At 33.8% G+C, this 16,173-nt stretch overlaps 1 protein-coding gene across 5 annotated transcripts in view; it reads right to left on the bottom strand.

The window, feature by feature from the left end:
* GPATCH2 (G-patch domain containing 2) overlaps positions 1–16,173 on the bottom strand; it is a 164,647-nt gene that overhangs the window by 137,262 nt on the left and 11,212 nt on the right. For 4 of the 5 annotated variants that reach the window (XR_011073675.1, XM_068541815.1, XM_068541816.1 and 1 more), the window contains exons 3-5: positions 11,500–11,561; positions 8,462–8,644; positions 7,903–7,982 (exon numbers count right to left, since the gene is read on the bottom strand). Coding sequence is in view for 4 of the 5 variants with exons in the window: in XM_068541815.1 (XP_068397916.1) it covers positions 7,903–7,982; positions 8,462–8,644; positions 11,500–11,561 (325 nt within the window). In the remaining variant the exon portion in view is untranslated. Of the gene's footprint in view, positions 1–5,781; positions 7,776–7,902; positions 7,983–8,461; positions 8,645–11,499; positions 11,562–16,173 lie in introns of those variants that run through there. The other variant, XM_068541818.1, reaches the window with a different exon arrangement.

The raw sequence follows: 16,173 nt of genomic DNA, 5'->3' as shown, positions 1-16,173 counted from the left end.
GCCATTTCTTTACTAATAAAGTGAATGACCTAAGAATTTGTATGCAAGTACCAATGTGAAAAAAATGAAAAGAAAGCATGGCATTTCATGATCTTTAAAAATGTAATAAAAAGACTGGTTGCCCTGCATAATATTTAAGTAGCCATTAAAGCATGAGAAACACTATTAGAATGTTAAAATATTACATTTCTGAACATACATTATGGTTTAATCTAAAGGGGAAAACCAGAATAGTATATAAATATTTGGCACCTGTAAACTTTCTTTAAATAAAAAACAAAACAAAACATTCAAAAGCACCAGAAGTAATATTGTACTTTACAAATAAAAGTGTCCTTTTGCCATTTGCAGGCCCACGTTTTGTGGACTTTTAAAAGCTGTGGTCAACCTGGTTTGGAATCAGGAGAGATGTCTAGGACATAACCCAACTTCCTGAATGAACAGGTGTGAGTAATGCACACTCTTGTTTCTTTCCCCACATTGTTAATAAAAGCAATGAGAAGAAAGGCACTAGATTGACCAAGGCTGAACATTATTCCAGCCTGCAAATCATATTCTCTCCAATCACCTTCATATCCTGTAGTTCACTATTACATTACCCTGTTTAATTTTCTCCATGGCCATTTTTACGTACTCACCCTCCTCCCCAACCAAGTTTATTTTTACTTACTAAAATATAAGCTCCAGGGAACCTCGTCTGCTTTATTCACCGTTGTAATCCCCGAGACCTAGAACAGTATCTAGCACATAGTAGAGGCTCAATAAATACTTGTTGAATGAATGGATGCTACCCAAAGGTTGATCAGAAAATCAGATCTGGTAAAATAAAGGGTTCAGTTGACTGTGGATCCCACCTCCTAGGGGAACAGCTAGAGAGCTTTAGACTCCTGATATAGTCTTAACTTGTAACCACCCAATGTACGCCCTATACCACTGTCCATGTGATCTTTCAAAAGACAAATCTGATCCACCGAACCCCCCAGATATTACATCAGTTCACATGCATTCCCGCGGACCACAAAAGTCTGAAATGATCTAACTCCTGCCTACCTTGCCAACCAAACCCTGTCTACCATATACTCAACACAAGCATACCTTATATTTCAGCAACACTGGATTCAGTTTCCCGAATATTCCACGCTGTTTCAAACTTAAGCCTTGCCTGTTCATGTTTTTCTGTCTGCCAACTCCATTCCCAATGAGTTAGTGAGCTCCAACTCATACTTGAAGTCCCAGCTAAAAGATCTTCCTCCTGTGTGAAGTCCACCCAGAATTTTGCCAAGTTCCATTAGAAAGGGGAGGAAAGGAATAAGAGAAATACAGAAATCACAGTTGAACTGAAGTAGAAATGTGACAGAGGCCAGGCACGTTATACAAGATTGGAGGGATAATGAGGAACCATGGAAGGCAAGCAGGGAGAATAAGTTGAAACAGAGAGCAAGGAAGCAGACCTGAATTGGCTAATGCTAGAGATCAAGAAGAAGGTATCAAAAACTACCTGAGAAACAAAGAAAAGGATCAGAAAGTTGGATGTCGGTCCACAGTGATTAATCTGATGGAAGCAGTAAAACATTTTAATTATTATTTTTATTATGGCACACACCTTGACTGTGCTCACTATTCAAGACAGCAAAGAATGCTGCAAGGATTTCAAAATAACTCATACTTCCAACAGCATTTTGTAGGAAGGAAGATTTTTTTATGAAGAGAATTTATTTTTTATTTATCAGTAGCATGACAAAAGAATAAACTTCCTGACTGCATTAATTCTGGTTTACTAATGGAAAAAGAAAAGTTAAATGTGTAAGTTGTAAACATTAACCTATATTACATGGATGTTCTTAGGATTAAATGAATCAGAATATATAAATATATATCTGACATATAGTAAGCATCGTAATAAGTGCTTGCATTCATTGCTAACATTCGCTTTGCCAGGTTCCAGATTTCTGAAACATCACAAACCAAAAAACAATATATGAAGCCAAAGCAATTCTAGTACTAAGTTATCAGAGAAGCAAGCATAAGTAGTTTAAATAGATGGAGAAGAAAGTATATGTGGCTAAATTTGACAGTATTAAAATACCAAGATTGAACATATGTTTATATAATTTTTCCTAAAGGATTTTTAAGATTAAATATGGAGAACAGAATAAGCATTCAAATACCTGCTGAATGAATGAATGTATTATTATATATCTGTACTATTTGAATTTGTATATATTATGTTCTACTTTTAGTAAAGTAGAATATAATAAAACTAAATATCATTATTAATGCAGATACTGTTTTTAATGGGACAGAATAAAAAATTGTTAGATTCATATTTTCAAATATCAATTATGGATATTAAATTTATATGACATGAAATATAAAGTTGTGAATAATCACACTGAAATAGAGAATTTTAACTCAAAGAAGAGACACTGTTAAAATGTCTTCTGTAAAAGAAATATTTATTATAAATCTATTAAGCAGTACTTTTCAATGATATAAAATCTACTTTATCTCAAAATAAATTCTAAGAAAAAAATATCAGTTTCTAGTGTGAAATCTGGAGCTCATGTTGACTTTGAGATAAGATTAAGAACTAAATTATTAACATACATAGTAATAGATTAGAATATACATGATACAATGTATATTTAGAATATAAAAAATTCTAAATATGTATTCTTTTTGTATTCTGCAAAGTATCCAAAAATGCTTAAAGGATACAAATGAATATCAATTCACAGAGATTATAATTAAGCATTTAGTTATTGAATTCCATTGAAAAATATTAGATAACTAGTTAGCACATGGTCAAATTACAGTTGAGGACATATGCTGGGAATATATTAAAAAATTATTTTAGGTCTGTTTTCTGTTATAAAATTTATCCTTTATCTTAGACTAGGCTAAAAGAAAAGTTTATGTAGTTCTCTCATTTAAACCAAATCCACTTAAAATGGGCCTCCTGTTGTAAAAGGCTATAAATCGGACTAAATATTTCTACTCTAGTATCCTAAGAAACAATAAAACAACAGTTGAGTAAGACATACAGAGTAAATCATTATAGTATCGTTATCAATATGCCACTCATGAAATCCTGTCTTCTATGACTTCATAAAAGGGAAAAAAATGATAATATTCCTTTTCTCTTACAGAACGAATTGACTCAAGAGTCTGAAGAGATATAAGTTACTGCATTGTTGAATACAAACAATATGCTTATTGTATAGCACGACAATTTAGATTAAGGATTGATGTTCACATTTTTTTTCGAATATTTAAACTTGATAAACATGTATTAAATAAAAAGTCAATAAAATCAGATTCATTTTCTTTGCTAGAATAACCACCACCACCATCACCAATATACTTTTTCTCATTCCAACCATACAAAAACCTGGACTGAAACAAATATAAAATCTCAAGATAGAACCCTATAACCCTTATGTACAATTCTTTATGTAATATTTATGTTGGATTTCAGGTACTATATTTTAAATGGAGCCATTTATTTCCTGATTTTTCAACAGACTACTCAATTTGAATGCTAATTTAGATAAATGTAACACTGTGGAAAGACCATCCATTTCAAAAAAAGAAGATCAAGATCTCTCATCCACAGAACACACTGATTAATTAGGATGCTTAGGGGTAGCACATCTCAGCTAACTTAAATGCTATGCTTAAGTCAGGTTAATCAAATTCACTTTGCCAGTACAGTATCCCAAAACTGATTCTGGGACGGTTCATTATTCTGAAGATTATCATTCTGAATTGTACCTGATGCACAAATTCTGTAAATACAAGAGATTCAGGCTGAATCTCCTGGATAATGGCCCCATAATTATTATTTCCTTAATTCTCCTAAAAGAGGTGAATATAAGAGGCTGATTAGTTGGGCTCCAATAACCTAGTGCCTTATTCTAACAGAAGGACAGCAATAGTTAATTCCTCTTAACATTAAATTCTCAGGAATTTATCTGGATTCTCCCTTCATGTACATGGACAAAATTACTTTTAAGAATCAGATAACTCTGGACCAAAACCTCCTAAACAGTGCTGGTCTTTCTACAAATAAACAGCTTAATAATTGCGGCGGTTGGGGTAGGTGGGGTGGAGAGGAGAAATTTAGAACAGGTTTTTTAGTTTGCAGTTAAGTTTTGAGATTCAGTGCAGTGTCTGTCAATCTAAAATTCATTCAAAATTATTCTTCACAGACCATGTTAAACACAAGGGCCGGCTCAAATATGAATGAGGTACAAAAGAAACATAAAAGGCTGCAATCAAAAGCACTTTAAATATTAAACATGAAGGGATATTATATATAAAATACGAACAGATAAGTTTTAAAGTCTAAAATTCTGCACTTTGACCCATGATACAACTGTTCTTTACATCATGAGCTTCTGTGTTTAATCTATCTAATAATATGTGTGACTATCATTTATTTAATATACACTATGTGACAAAGATGGTGCTGGACCCATTATGGAAACACAATCTCATTTAATCCTGACAACACTTCTGCAAAGTAATCACTGTCTCTATTTACCAGAAAGAGAAAATGAGGTTCAAATTGTAATTACAAGTAAAAAGAAGAATCAGAGTGGGGATTCACCAATGTCTGACTGCAAAATCTGTAAATTTTCTACAGTACCACTTTGCTCTTCTACAAAACTAACTAGAGTCAATCCTCACTCCAACTTGTAGGTCCTACATATGCAAATTTGCATATCCACTAAAATTTATTTGTAACCCCCAAATCAATACTCATAGTGCTTTCACGGTCATTCACAGACATGAGAAAAGCAATGAAAAACTTAAGTCACCTGAGGCACATGTGCATGCCCTACTGAAGTCAAACAAGGCAACACTGCTTCGTGTTTTCAGCTCTAATACCGTAAACGAGTGTCCTTTTTGTGGTTTATTTAGTGCCATGTTTTCCACCTTTTCGCGCTTTCTTTGGTGATTCGCTGTGTTAAATGGTCCCCAGGCATAAGGTTGCAGTGCTGTTTGCTGCTGCTAAAGCACAAAGAAGGCTGTGCTGTGCCTTACGGAGAAAACACACGTATTAGGTAAGCTTTGTTCAGGCACGAGCTATAACGCTGTTGGTCATGAGTTCAGTGTGAATGGATCCACAATATATGTTAAATAAGGTGTTTTTAAACGCAAACATACATAAAACAAGGCTATGCATTGATCAAATGATGAAAATGTCACGACCAAAGGCTCACAGGAGCCTGCGAGGCTGCGTTTCTCTTAGGAGCAATGGTTCAGCATTCGCTAATTCAGTGTTGCCAGCAACTTTATAGAACATTACTATGGTGAATAATGAAAACTCTGATTGAAAGTTTTTCTCCAAAAATGTTTACATTAATATTTCAGTAAAAGATTCTCCTTCTGTCTTTTCCTTCAAAGAACATCATTATTTTTTGTAGTCATCACCCATTTGTTTAAGAAAAAGAAACCTTATGCTGTCATTCCATTTAATGGGTTGCAGCTACATGTGTCTGAATTTGCTCAGGAAACTCATCTCTCTTAAAAGCAATCTGGCTTTCCAATGTGAAAGTCTAAGGAATTAAGTTTCATTTCTTACTACTGGATGTCAGAGCTACTGTTTAAAGATGACTGTTTCGTGAGATTACGATTTTTAAGACTAGATGGTTACAGGTAATAGGGACAGTACAAGCAACAACAACAAAAAACTTAGCATAGGAATTTAAAAATATCAGCACAAATTGGAACTCTTACCTTTCTTGCCCAAGTCAGATATTTTATTGAAAAAAAAAAAAGATTACAGTACTTAAAACTCCAAACAAGGACAATTCAGAATTGAAAGAAAGAAAACCTGAAGGAGCCCATTGTCTTCAGCAAAATTTTGAATACAAGAAACGTGGACCAGGAAAACAGTTTGTGGCCTAATGCACTAGTTCCATGATAAACACACATATATAGTATATCTCCATCAAGTGAAACTTAATCACCTTTTTACAATTGAGAGAGGGAAGGCAGCTTTTACTATGGTTAAGCCATATATCATCAACACCATGAAGCTAGCCTATCAGTTGTAATAGCTTCTATAAAATACCACAGTGAGATCGCAATAAGCCTAGAAAATGGGCTACAAATCCCAGCTATGCTCAAGCAAGCAGTGAACCAAAAATAAAAATAGGTAAAACTGAACTAAGAGCTAGAGAGCATTCATCTAGCTTCATGATTGGTAAGGCAAAGTTCATAGGCCAAGGTTTTAAAGTGACTTATTCAGATCTAAAAGACAGTCGTTATACAAAATAAAATAAAAACATTTATGTAAATTCAGAAAAAAAATCACGAAGTTTCACTCCAAAGGACATAGCACAAAAAGGCTTACTTACAATGACCGAATACCATATTATTGTCCCTCTAAAATATCACTTTAAATATGCAAAGGTAAAGAGACTCAAAGTTGCACTTTATCACTTTTAATCTCTCCAGTTTAGACAAGCAATCTAAAAGATGTCACACATTCCTACTTAATACATTTGCCGGAATCTTTCAGATTGTAACTTTAGGTAAAGAAAATGTCAACTTTAAGTTTCTTTTCCAATCATCATATTTAAATTAGCCATTAAATGCTGAATTAACAATTAATCCATACAATAATATAAAAATACATGTATTAAATCACAATTTTCATCGATTATTGGAACTTAATAAAAATATTAATCATTTTAATATAACCATTTTGAAGAACTAGGCTGAATGTAGTGTAGTGTCTAAATTATACCATCAATAGAAATGTTACATTTTCCCTTCTGCTTGGTGAAAATGAGCTCATGCAAGTATTTTTGACACTCACAGTGACACACACATTTGCCATTCTAAGGATGTGTAAGCAGCTCTCACTTTTAAACATGACAATATGATTCAGTCATACAGTATTTGTTGAAATACCAGCTTTCACATGATTTCAATACGCTCTAAGCAAGAATGATCATTTTGACGGTTTCAGGTATCAGACAGAGAAGATAATTTAAAAGGTAAGAGTAAATGACTCCACTAGCACAGACGAGTTATCACCGTGACTAGTTTAAAACTAAGATTTTTCCAAGTACAATAAAAACTGTACTATAAAATACAATGGGTTTGCAAATACAGAGCAATTATCCAAGTAGAGAGCAAACTTGAACAAAATACAAACTCTAGCAGATTATCAACCTTACCTATTACTCATCTTAGCCCTTGTTAAAATACCCTGAGTAAAATGCAAATATTTTAAATAATGTTGGCTATATAAGATTTCTCTAAAAATGAACCATAAATGTCAATGCATCATGTTTTTAAATTTACAACAGTCAGATATGTAAAAATGAGTTCTTATCCAGTCACAATATAAACATTAAGGAATACTGATGTGAGATCTGGAAGCTTTTCATTCTCTAGCTTTTGTTAGCATTTTGGCAAAGCAAGTGATACATAAATGGTTTCAATGTAAAAAAAAATCATAAAAGAGAAAAATATATAAAATTTACAGTAGTTTCTACCCACCCTGGGCCAGCCTAGATCCCTAAAAGCCTCCCCCATCAGGTTCACTTCTGACTAAAGGAAGAATACCAGTCCTCCAGCAAAAACAGCCCCATTTTTTCATCAGAGAGGCTCTCACTTCAATGATATTCCTCCAGGGGAAGAGGACAGGAGCCAGGTTCCCTCGAATGTCATTCCCCAGATGTTCAAAACGTAACTAATTTATTAGCATTAGAAGATTTGGTTTATAGGGGAATCTCACTGGTCCAGTTTGTAGCCTACAAAAAAATGGATTATTTTTAAGTATAACATTAGAATACGAATAAAGGATGAGGATGTGGCTTTTTATTCCATAGAAATGGATACATTTCCAAACATGAGAAGTAAACAAGAAAGCATGCCTACCATTGAAGTTGGGGTCCCTCCCGATTTTTTAATATTCTTGGAAGGCATTCCATGAAGGCGACTGAGTCTGGCTTGAAAACCTGGAAAATCAAAGTCCTCAGTTGAAGGAGGGTCTATGATCACTGGAGCATGGAATAAGATCCTATCAATTCAGAATTCAAAGCCAGTTGGAGGGGGAAATATATTGAACAGTAGTGGGGAAGAGGCAAAATTCACACTTAAAAGATCCGAACCGATGCCTAGTAGGGTTTTAATGCAGCCAGCACACGACAACCAATTGTTTAAGCATTAGAGTATTATCCAGGGTTTTTCTTTCCTCCCAGTTTATCCTTCTATCATTTCAACGTTTTTACCATGGGCCTAGCAAGAAAGCAAGTCAACCTTCCGAATAAACTGAAAGCGTGAGAATTCAGTGCGAGCTGAATTGCTGGTCACCATGTTTCCTCATAGCATCTTGTGTCTAGAGTCTTTCATTTCCATTTAGCACCTCCTCTTTCAACGACTATTCCTAGACTGGCTATAAGTCCCCTGTATCCACCAGTCAGGCAGTGCTACTGACCTCTTCTTCCCGGATGTGACATAAGGGGGAAAGAACCAGTTAGGATACTTTCAAAGACAGGATCTGGTAAATTTTTGTCTAGATCAGTAGGATCTTCCTTTTCCCACCAGGGAATGACTCCAGTGATGCCACAAGCTCCCCCTGATTCCTTTTCATAAAACCAGTCGCTCTGTTCATCATCACCTGTGCAAATACAAGAGATCCCCCAGAGATTCAGTTTCATCATCCAAATAAACCGAGCTGTCAGATTCAGATTTAAAAAATACAAGATGGTAATTAAATCTGAATTTCAGATGATTCATTTTTAATATAAATATATAGTACTTGCACAAAATTTTCAGTATACGTCCAAATACGAAATGGGTCCTACTTATACTAAAAAATAATTATTTATCTAAAATTCAAATTTAATTGGGGATCCTGTATCTTATCTGGCAATCATCTATATAATCTGTAAAGAAAACTTTTTATTCTACACCACGGTTTCACTTAAGAAATTTTTTTTTAATACTATGACAAGAACTTCCATCAACAATAACATAAAATGTTATGTTTCAGAACCAATTGAAAAATGTGAAAAACAATAATATACTGGTTAATCCTTTGGCAAAAACTAGGGAAATCCAGTTAAGGTACTACCCTTTCCATATTAAGGAAAAATAAACCTTAATCTTCTGCCAGGAATTAAAAGGTATAAAATTATAGAACTCGTTCTTTGCAGCTGATAATGGTATATAATTAGCTTAATTTCATGATTTCTATGGAGTGCAAAAGGGGAAACAATCATGAACAGATGTGACTAAATGAAATTAATCTGATTAAGTTCATTAAGAAATAGTTGTGAAAAAGTTGATTTTAAATGAAAAGTGACAACACTACAGAGTTTACAGAGAAACTACACTGAACCTCTACAAGCAAGGTATTCTTAAAACAGAATACTATTCATAGTAAGTCTGACTTCTAGGAACATCCTTGAGTGTAACCATGAAGTAACAATCAATTGAAAATTCAGTTTGAAATGTGCCCTTGGTGTGAATCAACAGTATTTTGTATTTTTTTAAAAAAGGAATAATAAAGAGATGTATAAGGAGACAAAAAAACAAAAAAAAAAAACCCACAAAAAGCAAAAACAGAAAAGCAGATGGTTTTAAAAATAAGAGACAAATAACATTTTGAATATGATCTGAGATTCATTAGTCTTCTTCACGATTCTTAGAAAAACTACTAGCTTCTAAGAGGGTCGTCACAACTGCTGTAAACTTTTCTCCTTTACAGAAGACTTCTGGTTTCCAAAATCTCTTACTACAAATGTTTTTAAACACAAACTAAAAAAACCCTTAAACTTCCATTGAAACTGATTTTATGGGAAATGGCTGTATTTAGAATTATGAGGGAGTTAAAAATTTAAAGCATTTGGAAAACCGAAGTCACCTGTTTATTTCAATTGAGGATTTAATAAAAATTATTTTTTTAAAAAAACAAGCAGAATTCAAAGCACACATATATTAGTACTTTCATTGTGAGTTATAGTAGAAGTTCACAGGTCAGGTATAAGCATAAGAAAAGAAAGGGAGTCACTTGAAACTGACTACCCTAGATCTTAATTCCAATTATACAACATTACAATAGAAAAATGGGGTTATTTTATTTTTGATGTGATACACAACTTTATTCTTAATACAGAAATCAAATAGCTACAGATTAAGAACTTGGGTTCTAAAGTCAGACAGAACAATTAGATTTCTACTGTTTTGTAACACTGGGGAAGTTACTTCAACTTTATTAGTCTGGGTTTCATCATCTGGAAGAAAAAAGAGGGGGAGATCTCATAGGGTTGTATTAAGAATCAAACAAGAACTTAAAGTAAGCTAAATGTAAAAAAGCACTTAGCAATATGAAACGTAATAGGCTCACAATAAATGCTAGCAGATTATTCTAAGCCATTCAATGCTTCTCAAAGATGGATAGGCTTGTCAAAACGTTATTTTTTAAAAAAGTGTTTTCATTTCATTTCATTACCAAAGGCAAGTTTATAACATAACTTTGGGTAGACATAGGTGTTTTAACAAGAATTTAGGTATATTATCAAGGTAGTCAAGCTTACTCTTAGCCCTGAGGTTCTAACATATTTCAGTGAAGTCTACGGTCTTCAAAACAATTATGTATCTATTTATCAGGGACAAATGGTTTACAAGTAAGCAAAAAGGAATAATAATTTAATTTACTTAATTTGTACTGCCAAGAGGAGGAAAAGATTAAGAAAAAAACTGTGGGGCAGCTATTATTTTATCCTTTTTTTCATAACATCATTAAACTATTTATAATTAAAAAAAATAAATTTTGTGGGTTTTTTTTTCCCTTAGAAATTACTGCTTTCCTCTAAAGATCTCAAGAAAGGAAGAAAACACTTATGATAAGTATTCGTTTGTATGTATCCTGCCCCCTTAGTAAGGTTTTCATATTTTCTACTGGGACAGGTAGTTTCAAAATAATGCCACGTTAAAGTGTGAAAAGCTTCAGGAAATTTCAAAGATGGGAAAGATGTAAGTTGCAAGACATTACTGTTTAACAGTGTACAGTATTGAATTTAGGAAAATGGTCTAATTACTTACAAACTGGATAGGATGAATAAATGTCACAGCTGAATAAAAATGACAAATGACTTGCAAATCCACCTTTATTAATGCTTAAACAGAATTAAATACATTTGGAACCAGGTGGAGAATGAGAACCAGGGTCTTGTGAACTTGCTAAAAGAGACAAAATTGAAAAGACTTGAGGTATGTAAAGCTTTCTCAAGGAAGATAATCCTTCCTTAACATTATTAGCTCCACAGAGTAGCTTTTGGAGATAATTAACTACTTTAGGTTATGAAGACATAGCATGGAAAGGAACTAGACCCCAGTCCACTAAGTAGTGTGTGGATTGCACTAAGGTAAATGGACTGCAGTCATCAATTTATGAAATAACTAGTAATAAGCACAACTTGAAAATGAAGGCGTTTTTCGCAAAGAGATAAAAAAATAGCATCTCAGTACCTTGTCTTCCCTCATCATTGGTAAACAAACCAGCATCAGTGCTGCTGAGACTGCTGGAATCACTAAAATAAGGGAAAAGAAAAAAAAAAAACAGATCAAAAGGACAATTGATCTCTCAGTTGTGAAATTTTAAAGAGACATGGCAGCTCAGAGATGGAACTTAAGCCTGACAAAGATCTGAAAGAAAATAAGATGATTTTTTTAAATCAAACTGCAAATATCCCGGTTCCATTAACTACAGGGCATATTATTTTTGGCACATAAAACCACAGGAATCTAATGGGACTCTGACAGCATGCCAGATGTGACTGCAACGAGGTGCTGACACAATTGATGCACTTTATTATCTGCTTTCATCAAATGCTTACTGCTCCTTTCTTATTCCAGGCAATTCAGCTTGAGCCCTGAACACCACTGCTCAATAAAATGGGGAAAGTCTCAATCAAAAGCAAGCTCAGGCTTTTTTCACCACATGAAATAAACACAAGGGCCTGGGATAGAATTACTTTTCCTAAGCATATTTGCAAATATTCCAGAAAAGACATTACTTAAGAATTCCCAACAACTCTATTATTTGGCCAAGGAGGAAAAAACTTTACAATGGTAACAATCCATTAAATCAAAGCTAAGGTCTCTCTGAGCAGAAAACTGCATATTGCCAATTATTAAGGAGGAAGTATACAAAAATAACGGGTTCTTATTATTTCCACAGAAGTTGGAGAGTATGATACAGAGACAAACTTAACAAATAAATGAAAATAAATAGTAAATATTCAACTGACATGAATTAAACTGTCACTTAGTTATACCAGAAGCGATGCTTATATGAGAGTCTAGTTAGTTAAAAAAACCACAAGGACAAGGTCAGATAATAAGGGGTTTAGTTTTTAAAGACTACTGAGTGATGTTCTTAAAAATTCTCATATACTCTCTTTTTACTGTAATTCTTAATTCTAACCAATCAGGAAATCACCCCAGGTGATTTTTAAATTACAACACTTTTCCATCAGCAGGGAGAATTCTGTAATCTTAGTTTAAAAAAAAAAAAAAGCATCCTAATCTGTTTTAAAATATTTAAATTGGGAGTTCAGCATTAAAATTATAGATGAAATTCTAAATCCACATACTTTTTCTGAATATAAAATATCATTTCAGTTTTTGATTTTTAAAAAATAAATATAAACAAAAAGTATAAAAATTTAAGTGGCACATTCTCCCAAGAAACTGAATTAGTACCTTTTTCTTTAACTTTCTTCAAATTAAGTGAATGTATGAAACTACCCTGCACATATGTTAAGGAAAGGAAACAATACTTTTTAAAAGCATCATGTCAATACATATTTTCTTATTTACAAACAGGTATGCTCTTCTATACATAGTGCTGTTAGAGTATTAAAAACACTTCAGAAACTTTATCTTTCTGCTATTTAGCTGTCCAAACTACTATGGATTTTTTTTTTTCTCTGTGACTGAGTAGTGCTTTCTCATCCGCCCTCATCAACACAACTCTAATAAAGGGCCTTAATATACATACCTTGGGTTAAATTCTTTTTCTGAAACCCTCGAGGCAAAATTATTTAAAATTCATACATTTTTACACTTTATAAAGGTACATTCTAAAATGCCTAAGAGGAGTCTGGGGTAGCACTTCATAATCAAACATATTAATATATTTTTTCAATTAAATGAAGGAATATCCATGTTAAATACAGGTCAAGTTAGGTCTGGCCACAAATTAATTAGTTTTTCACAGCTTTCAGGATTCAGATTTGCAGATAAAGGGCTGTGAATCTACGTGCCTTTATTTATTTATTTATTTTTTTGGTACAATGGTCTTCCAATCTCTCTGAGTTCAGATTTACCCCCTTTAATCTATTCTACACATAGCCAGGTTCATCTTTTCAAAACATAACTGGTTGACTAAAAATATTATGGTATCCTGGATGGGATCCTGGACCAGAAAAAGGACAGTAAATAAAACAAAAGAAATTCTAATAAAGTATTGACTTCCGTTAATGTGTCAACATTGGCCCATTAGTTCTGACAAATGTACTATAGTAAACGGATGATATTACCAATAGGAGAAGCTGGGTGTAGGATGTATGGGAACAGGGTATACAGAAACTCTCTGTGCTATCTTTGCAAGCTTTCCGTAAATCTAGAACTATTCTCAAAGAAAGCTTATAAAACACACAGGTGCATATATGTGTGTGTGTACATATGTGTGTGTAAAAAAAAAAGTTTATTAAAATTCTTATGTATAAAATAGATAACTAATAAGAACCTGCTGTATAAAAAAATTAAATTAAATTAAATTCAAAAAAAATGTCTTAAATTACTTCCTCAGATTTATTGGCTTAAATTTAGATATCAAGGCTTTCCATGGATGGGCTCCCACCTAAATTCTTCCCATCCCCATCTCTGGTCCTTTTTTTTTATGTCTTTTCTCCAAGAGGTATCCCTATCTCCTCTCTCTTCTCTGCCTGCTGTTCTTCTTAAAGATACAAGAAAATCAGAATTCCCTCTCTAAGATCAGCTCTTAGCCCTTAACAATCCTTGGCCTACTTGGAGATGTTTTTACACGTGTTTTAAGCAACATGCTTCCTTATTTACATTTCATCTAACTGACATCTAGCTAGTTGCTCCAAGTATATCATGTAGTTGTTAGTGGGTACAATAAATCAGAACACGAACTTAAACAGAAGCAAGGCTTTCCATTTTCAGGAGCTGAGGGTCATTATGGCTTATCTTCAAGGACACCTCTTCCCACTTGTTTTTAGTATGACTTTTATAGCACAGTATTTAGAGGAGAATATATTCCATGAATGCTTGTTGAATTAATGCATGGATACCAATCCCAATCCCCTGCCCCAATCTGTTCATGTCCTATATTTTCTATTCTTGATACCTGCACATCATCTGAGAGTTCTCTTTCTCATTCATCCTCCCAAAAATATAGGCAGCCAACCTTCCACTCATTCCACTCTTAAAACTGCTCCCATATTTTTTTTGTCCTCTACTATTGCTGCCATAATTCACCTCCCTCTTAAGGATAGACTGGAGATCAGCCAAAACTAAACGAGCCACTGTTGTCAAGGTCAGGTATCTTGATAAAATATAAATCTAATTGACTAAAAATTCTTCACTGACTTCCCATTACTTATATGATGGAATCCAAACTACCATAGCACACAGGCCTTCAAAACACAATTATTGCTGTAGTCTCCGCTCCCACTTTATGTAATGCAGTTACATTACCTATACTTTCCCACATGCATAGCACTTGCTTCACAACCATGTCTCTGAATAAGTTATTCCCTCTACCTGGGATGATCCCCCTTAACTCCTCGATATCTGAACAAGGCTTTCAGTCACAGTTCTTTAGGAAGTTTTCCCTCACCAGTACCTTCTGCACAGCACATTTCTTTTTCATCATTTGCTTGTTTGGCTATTCCAGGTTATGAGGCTGAAGAGAACCAGGGCTGTCTTATTTGTCTTGGGACCATGAGTGGTGAACAGTAAACAGTAGTTATTCAAATGTGTGTTAAATCACACACACAGAGTGAAGTAGTTCCGTTCTTATCTACAAATCAGTTCCAAGGCAACATATAGCTTTTTATAGTAGGAAAGCTTTGGAAGTGGTCTCAAAAAACGCTTATTCTTGTTGGGAAGATACTTTAAATATTTAGCAATTTTCCCACAGAAGGAATATGCACCTAACTCTTAAGTGACCACAAAGAATAGCTGTATAGGTAAGTTTAAAATAAGAAGAAACAAATTTAACTTATTCAAGAGTGAAAACATCCTTTTTGAAAATTTGTACTTAGGCTGTTGACTGCTGGGTAGCCTGATGGCACCTAATACTCAAAGATTTTTTTACAATGAAAAGAAATGAAGAGAGTTTTATCTCATTTCTAGTCCAGGGTACACGTCTGTCAATAAAAGGAAGACATCAATAGAAGGAGGGGCTTACACAATCAATCCAGAAAGCAGGTAATCTGTGAATAATCCAGAATTGAGGATTTATCTCCACTGCCACACACCCTCCCTCCCAGCAACTAAGCAAGATAATTACTTTCAAGTCAAGCTAGATGGTCCTCAGTCACAATGGCCCAATACTTGCATACAAATAATTCTCGTTCCAGGATAAAAATGACAACTTTCTTGGAAGAAAAGCAGGTACCATAAACTTCTCAAAACCTTCCTGAAACATTTATGTAATTTTTAGTTCTTTAGAAAAATTACATAAATAGCAAACCACCTCTAATAAAAGGTCCATTCTATAAACTTATACCAGGTCCTACGCATATCTGTAACCACATTTACAAGGGGAAAGAAAAAACAAAATATATATATGCGCTTATGAGATCCATAGCTCACAATCCACGTGATTAAAATGATGCCAATCTTACCAATTAAAAATCAAATACTCTTTCCCAGACCATTTTTAAAGAATATTTTTTTCTTGACCATAGTTGTGCCTTTGATTTCAAGGACATGCTTAAAAGGATGAACAGTGCCAATGTTTTCTCATTCCTGCAGGTAACTAGTTCTGTGTAAAAGAAAAGTGATCACTTACCTTTTGAAGGTGTCAAAACAGTCCTTAACAGCTATCATTGTGGTATACCTCTTTTCTAGAATGCACAGATTAGACTAACTGCCAAAGGATTACTG

The sequence above is a fragment of the Eschrichtius robustus genome, chromosome 3 (assembly GCF_028021215.1).
Source record: "Eschrichtius robustus isolate mEscRob2 chromosome 3, mEscRob2.pri, whole genome shotgun sequence".
Lineage (NCBI taxonomy): Eukaryota > Metazoa > Chordata > Mammalia > Artiodactyla > Eschrichtiidae > Eschrichtius > Eschrichtius robustus.
This window is presented reverse-complemented; position numbering and strand designations above follow the sequence as displayed.